Below are 7124 nucleotides of genomic sequence, written 5' to 3'. Positions count from 1 at the left end.
GGCCGAGGCCGCCGCGGTGGTGGGCTCCTCGGTGATCCCGATCGTCAACAAGCTGCAGGACATCTTCTCGCAGCTGGGGAGCAGCTCCACCATCGACCTGCCGCAGGTGGCCGTCGTCGGCAGCCAGAGCAGCGGCAAGTCGAGCGTCCTCGAGGCGCTCGTCGGCCGCGACTTCCTCCCGCGCGGCTCCGACATCTGCACGCGCCGCCCGCTCGTGCTCCAGCTCGTGCACCAGCCGCGCCGCCCCGCCGACGCCGAGAGGGACGAGTGGGGCGAGTTCCTGCACCACCCTGGCCGCCGCTTCTACGAGTTCCCCGACATCCGACGCGAGATCCAGGTCCGCGCCCCCTCCTTCCTGTTAATCTGTCCGTCCCCGCAGATGGAACGGGGACCCGATGGTAGCTAGGTTGATTGGGTCACGCGGTTGGCGTGCTCGCGGGCATGGTAGCTATAGTACTGCATTGCGGCCGATTAATTACCGGGGGTGCAGACGATTGTGTAGTTGCGGTGCTGCTGGTTGTTTGGACGAATCATACCCAAGCTGGTGGCAGTTTTTGATGAGTATATTATTATGCTATATAGCACAGCTGTTGCTGCCTTACCAGGATTTTTGGGTCGGGAGGTGATGCTTTTGGGTAGGCATTGTGGTAATTCCAGTTATTTAGCACCGTATCATGATTTGGTTGTGCTGATGTTAGGTCCATGCTGCTTTCTGGGGCGATTTTAGTTTGAGTGATTGTGGCCTCTGGTTTGCCCTCTTTTGGATTTACGTAGTGCCTTTTATGTATTGCTGCATTCTGGGGTATATTGTTGGTTTGAACATTGAACGTCTTAACGGTATCCTCGAATGATAGTATTGTTTGGAAATTTTATTATTGCTGTGTATATTCAGTGACGTTGATCCAACGGCTGATACCATCCAATTACTCTAGTGTTTGTTTGAAAGAAGTGCTGGAAAGTTAGTTTGGCGACGAATTATAATCTGGGGCAGAGAATTGTGTAGTGCACTGACTTGGTTTTAACTAGAATAGTGATAAGACCTGTTAATGATAAACTCAACATCGATGCAGGCAGAAACGGACAGGGAGGCTGGCGGTAACAAGGGCGTCTCAGATAGACAGATACGTCTGAAGATCTATTCGCCAAATGTTCTCAACATCACTTTGGTCGATCTGCCTGGAATTACTAAGGTGCCTGTTGGAGACCAACCAACTGACATTGAGGCCAGAATAAGGACAATGATATTGTCATATATCAAGCACAAGACATGCATCATATTGGCTGTTTCTCCAGCAAATGCAGATTTAGCGAACTCTGATGCTCTTCAAATGGCTCGGCAAGCTGATCCTGATGGTATGTATGCCTCTCGAAGTCATTTGTTTAGTTCGATAGACCATTTCTATTAAGACGCAAACCTTACTTGGCGGATTCTTTGTTTGTGTAGGTTCTCGAACAATTGGTGTTATCACGAAGGTTTGCCCCTGAACCTTAAAATATACTGTCATTGTATAAAAAGAAAGTAACATCCTTTAAATGTCACCCCACTTCTGATGTGTACTGCTCTTCTGTTTCCTTCCAGTTGGACATAATGGACAGGGGCACTGATGCCCGTAATTTTTTGCTGGGGAATGTCATCCCATTACGACTTGGTTATGTTGGCGTCGTAAACCGCAGCCAGCAGGTACTTTAGTTTGCAGCATGTTTGCTTAGTTTAAGGATTATGCACCAATAACTTAATATCCTCATGACATCGCTTTCTTTTGCAAGTTTGGTAGTGGCCTAACTTTGTGGTTGCTGTTCTCTTTCTGTATAATAACAAAGAATTTCAGATGAAGTAATTTACTAATTTTGTGTCATTGCGGACTGTTGCCTGTTCGATAAATAGTTGTTAACAACCCTAACTAACTTTAGGTGAACTTAACACCTGATGTAGAAAAAATTGGCGAACTTAACACATATTTATATATGTATCAAAGATCATTTTTCAGAATGCTGTGCTAGTAAGTATTAATCATAGGAATGTCTTGAACATATAATGTTATTGCACAGCACCGTCTTTGGTGATACAAAAAGTTATTTAGCTTTCTAATGTATATTGTGCTAAATGATGTAGGATATCAATTCAGATGTCAGTGTCAAGCAGGCTCTGGCCCGAGAAGAAAGTTTCTTCCGTACTCATCCGGTATGCTGCAGTGTAGTTCATTGTTTCTTCAGTTTTCTGTTATCGTTCTGAAATGTAACTCCTTGCAGGCATACAATGGTCTTGCTAAGCACTGTGGGATACCACAGTTAGCAAAGAAGCTAAACCAGGTATTTTGTTGAAGCGGATGTGATGTCTGTTGTAGCCCATGTTATATGACTTTCAGATTTATGCTGTGATTTAACTAAAAATGCATCTATATGGTTTCAGATCTTGGTCCAACATATAAGAACTATTCTGCCTGGACTGAAGGCACGCATAAGTTCTCAATTGACAGCTATTGCTAAGGAGCATGCCTTTTATGGTGACCCAGTCGAGTCCAAGGTCTGGTGAATTAAATTTATTTGGTCAAAGTGATAAGAAACATACACCTTTTGCTAACATTTGTACGAGTAGATTTGGTTAGCAGCTAGTAAAATCTGGCGGCTTAATCTTGCTTCTGTTAATTCTTTTGGTCTTTGCCTTGATGATAAATCCCTATGTTTCGTCATTGCAGGCTGGGCAAGGTGCTAAGCTTTTGAACATTCTAGCTAAATACTGTGATGGTAATAACTGAACCATGACCTTCCTGGTTCTCTATGTCATTATTTGTAAATGTAAATAACGTGTGTGTGCTGCAGCTTTCTCGTCTATGGTAGAAGGAAAAAACGAAGATATATCAACAATCGAGCTTTCTGGTGGAGCAAGAATTCACTATATTTTTCAATCTATCTTTGTCAAAAGCTTAGAGGTTTGTAATTTTGTTGCTGAATCTTCCATTATGCTACATCATAGCATTCATCATATCCATTATCATTAAGATCTAAGATATGTCTTTTATAGGGTGTTGACCCTTGCGAGGATGTCACTGATGAAGATATCCGCATGGCTATACAAAATGCAACTGGTCCTAGGAGTGCTTTGTTTGTACCTGAGGTATGATGCACTTGTGCCCTTCGTGTAAGAATTGTGTTATTATGTAGATGGTTTGGATACTGGTCAATCCAGCTGATAATAATTCCTTGTGCTAAAAATTTATCAGGTGCCATTTGAAGTCCTTGTACGCAGGCAAATCAGCAGATTGCTTGATCCAAGTCTTCAGTGTGCAGATTTCATATATGAGGAACTGGTTAAGGTATGTTTTTCGAGCTGTAAAATCTTGGAAACTGAAATTTAAGCATCTATTTGGTTAAATTTGCACATAAGGTTAAATAACTTTCAACTTTCGATATTTTACTTCTCTTGCTAACTTCTGTTCTGCTGTAGATGAGCCACCATTGCCTTTGCAATGAGCTGCAGCAGTTTCCTATACTCAGAAGGAGCATGGATGAAGTAATTGGGAAGTTTCTACGGGATGGGCTTAAGCCAGCACAAGATATGATAGCGCACATCATTGAGATGGAGGTAAACACTGTCTAGCCCTATGAGGATTCCAATTATTATTTATCCTAACAAACACGTATGAGAATTGACCCTATTTGACTTGAGCTTCCGTATATGGTGATGAAAACAATGCACAATTCTGTGTCTCTTATTTAATAGCCCTAAAACTAATTATTTGTAAAGTTATTGCGAGTCTTTGCTCTGAATAATTTGTTCCCTTTGGTATTCTTTCTTTGCACTTTTATCTGGTCTGTTTTCATTATTTTTACTTGAGATGTTATTAACTGTGCAGGCCGATTACATAAACACATCTCACCCAAGTTTCATCGGTGGCAGCAAGGCTGTAGAACAAGCACAGCAACAAGTTAGAGCCGCTAGATTGCCTGCAACAGTGGTTAGAAGGGTATGTATATTTCTTAAATTATTAGATAAGTAATTTATGCAAATGATGCCTTGCAAATGAGTTTTTTTAACCGTTACCCACTGCTTCCATTTGTTAGTGACATGTACTGTTTGGAATTAGAAGAAGACTTAATTAGTGATGCCTTTGCAGAGTGTTACTTATATACGATGTTGAGATTCCTATCAATATATAGCTAAACTGGCAATTATTCAATAGTAGTTACTACTATGTTGATTTTTTTTATTGTAATGAGCTCAATGCAATTCATGATGACCCTGTTATGCTCCACGACGGTGGAAATCATCACATCAACATGTCAGTATCAAACCATTTATATTGTTGGGAGAAGGCGTGGATACCATGCCAACTCCAGCTGTACATGTTAGAATTTCTGGCGCTATATAAGGATTTTGGGCTTGCAAGTATATTTTTTACACGCTTTAGCAAGTTGATTTACAGATGAATGTTCGTCACTCACAACCTACATATGTAATTTGTGCCAGTCCACTTTTTTTGAGGTAGACACTAGTATGTAACAGTACTACATTGCAGGATGGAGTAGATGCAGATAGGCCACAGGCTTCTGAAAAAACCCAAAAAGCACGTGCATTATTGGGTAGAACTACTGGTGTAAATGGAGTTATCACCGACCAGATCCAGGTTTTTTGCCTTGCTATTTTTTAATCAGTAAGTATACTATTGTTTTGGTGGAGTGTTTCTGAGATTATGCTCCTTTGCTGTTGTGGTCATTATTAGCAGGGGGTACGATCTGCTGCTGAGGCAGAGAGACCAGGATCTTCAGGTAAGGAGTGTTCCAAATGCTATGTATTTTTTTGATTATGTATATGCTATTATTTTTGAGTGCAGTAGGTCAGCTTAGTGTTTTTTTGGAAGAGTACAGTTTCACCTCAGCCCATTTTACTTAAACCGCTTATTCCAGGTAGTGGAAGCACTTCTTTTTGGGGCTCAATATTCACCTCAAGCGAAGACCGTGCACATTCTTCAGCAAGAGGTAGCTCAACGAACAAATCTTATGCTTCAGCTACCCCCAACCTGGAACATTCATTCTCTTCAATACAGTTAAAAGAGGTGAGCTATCTTATTCATGCTCTTTTAGTTTTTCTATATCAGTGTTATTTGAACGTGTTAAGTGATTGATGGAGACCATTGTGAAACAGCCACCGCTAGTCCTCAAGCCTTCAGAAAGTCATTCTGAGCAGGAGGACCTTGAAATAGCAATCACAAAATTGCTGCTGCAGTCATACTACAATATAGTCAGGAAAAATGTTGAGGATTTCGTACCCAAAGCAATTATGCATTTTCTGGTAAGATTCTTGTAACTCAATAGTTGAGTGCCTACTGCCGCCTTTTTTTGCGTGCACAACATATCTGTATAAATAAGTATGACAACTGTTTCTGTGTACGATCTTCTTGTGCTATTTTCTTAGTTGCATGCTCCCTCCGTTCGGAATTACTTGTCTCGGAAATGAATGTATCTAGAACTAAAATATGTCTAATTGTCTAGATACATCCATTTCTGACAAGTAATTCCGAACGGAGGGAGTAGTAAGCATTAGATGAGAGACAGTACATAAATATTAAACCCAGCAATGTTCTGGCCTCAGTTACTGCCAAGCAAGGTTCAACACCGTAGGAGGCATTATCAAAACACTGTTGGGCGTGTTTATTATGCTTTGCACATGATCAAATTTTCCTCCCGCGTTAAGCATTTGTTTTACTAGTGAGCTTGATTGCATTAGGCAGATTGCTCTAAAACACATTCATGTTTAGACAGATGTGGATTTGATTGGATCTCTTCCATTCTTTCTTTTCCTTACTTGTGACTCGGTCCATTGTGGCTGGAAGCTGCACAGAACACCCAGTACCAAGTATTTTGTGTTTGTCAGTTCAGTTCTTTAAGGGATTGATTTGTCTTGCAGGTTAATCACACGAAAAGGGAGCTGCATAATTTCCTTATAACTACCCTTTATAGGTGAGGAAGACACTTTGTACTCTTGAAATTTTGAATGATGTCTGGTGAACAGAGCAAAATTAGTTGCTGTTGCTGCTGTACATTATAGTTATTAATACTTACGTATATACCAATGCAGAGAAGAGCTCTTTGGGGACATTCTTAGAGAACCTGACGAAATAACTACAAAGAGGAGGCAGATACGCGATACTCTTAAGGTCCTTCAGCAAGCCTACAAAGTATGTTCCGCAACTGCTTGGATCTTCATCTGATTATGTCATGCACTATACTTGATCTGACGTATTTTGCACCTTGTGTTTCTTTGACAATGATGCAGACTTTGGACGAGATACCGCTTGAAGCGGAGACGGTCGAGAGGGGCTATTCCCTGGATTCTGATGCGACGGGTCTACCGCGGGTCCATGGGGTTTACGATGGAAGCTCACCATATTCGACTCCGAAGCAAACGAGGCCTAGGAAATCAAGCCACTCCGGGGAGCAGCAACAACCTTTCAGTGGCAATGGGTTTTGATATTGCCTTTCACGATCATCCCCTGGATTAGTAGTGATTTGAGCCAGCGGATGTGCTGGTAGCAACACATCATTCCGCCTTGGGTTTGTCAGTTCGGTACCCAATAGATATATGTTTTTTCTCTAGCCATTGCTATTCTTTTTAGTGTGTTGCGCCCAACGAAAGCATTGGCGTGGTGCCAAATTTTTGCCATGTGCCCTCTTGTACAGTATATCACTGCCCAATCATTTCTACTTAAAATGAAACCGGTGATGGGTATAGATTTTTTTTTGTTAAAAACCCATGGAAGAGGCTATGAGAACCTTTAGTTTTAGTGCCGAGTACTTGTATCTGAACACGGCTGGTTTTGCCGTGATAAGTCTCACATGGTTCGTGTTAAGATGCGAAGAGGTTGTGCTACATGAATATGTTTTTTTGTGCATCGGATATGATATTTTCGTTACCCCATTATTACATTGATGGATTTGTTATCCTGATGATTGTCGCAGGTTAGCATGTGTTCTCCATGATTGCCCTTTCTTTGGACAGTTTTCTGATGAGAACGTGCGTTCCTTTTTTCTTTTTACACTGGGCTCACCGATGTTGCTTGCAACCTCTCAATAGCAGTGAGACGAATCCGTCCCCTCTCCTTTTGATTTCTGGGGACCAAATAGAT

General features: G+C 41.6%; 1 protein-coding gene across 2 annotated transcripts; it reads left to right on the top strand.

The window, feature by feature from the left end:
• The first annotated feature begins 1064 nt into the window (after positions 1 to 1064).
• LOC119278167 (dynamin-related protein 3A-like) lies at positions 1065 to 6890 on the top strand. Of its 2 annotated transcripts, none has more exons than XM_037559520.1 (19): positions 1065 to 1353; positions 1445 to 1473; positions 1580 to 1681; positions 2114 to 2182; positions 2251 to 2310; positions 2411 to 2524; positions 2697 to 2745; positions 2821 to 2930; positions 3023 to 3115; positions 3222 to 3314; positions 3446 to 3583; positions 3855 to 3965; positions 4518 to 4625; positions 4725 to 4767; positions 4906 to 5054; positions 5144 to 5290; positions 5906 to 5958; positions 6077 to 6176; positions 6275 to 6890. In XM_037559520.1, the coding sequence occupies exons 1-19, from the start codon at positions 1065 to 1067 to the stop codon at positions 6467 to 6469; spliced, it is 2052 nt and encodes a 683-aa protein (XP_037415417.1). In that variant the 3' UTR covers positions 6470 to 6890. The 2 variants fall into 2 exon arrangements, with proteins under 2 accessions (XP_037415417.1, XP_037415416.1); XM_037559519.1 differs by having other exon boundaries at positions 4722 to 4767.
• The last annotated feature ends 234 nt before the right edge of the window (positions 6891 to 7124 follow it).

Source organism: Triticum dicoccoides, chromosome 3B (assembly GCF_002162155.2).
Source record: "Triticum dicoccoides isolate Atlit2015 ecotype Zavitan chromosome 3B, WEW_v2.0, whole genome shotgun sequence".
NCBI lineage: Eukaryota > Viridiplantae > Streptophyta > Magnoliopsida > Poales > Poaceae > Triticum > Triticum dicoccoides.
Note: the sequence above shows the minus strand (reverse complement) of the source record. Positions and strands in the feature narration are given on the sequence as shown.

What these genes read in the sequence shown, in the direction of transcription:
- LOC119278167 (XM_037559519.1), top strand. Translation starts at nt 1,065, where the DNA reads ATGCAGGCAGAAACGGACAGGGAGGCTGGCGGTAACAAGGGCGTCTCA. An exon ending in CAATTGGTGTTATCACGAAG is followed by an intron (nt 1,474 to 1,579) that starts GTTTGCCCCTGA and finishes GTTTCCTTCCAG; the next exon opens with TTGGACATAATGGACAGGGG. An exon ending in TAGCAAAGAAGCTAAACCAG is followed by an intron (nt 2,311 to 2,410) that starts GTATTTTGTTGA and finishes ATATGGTTTCAG; the next exon opens with ATCTTGGTCCAACATATAAG.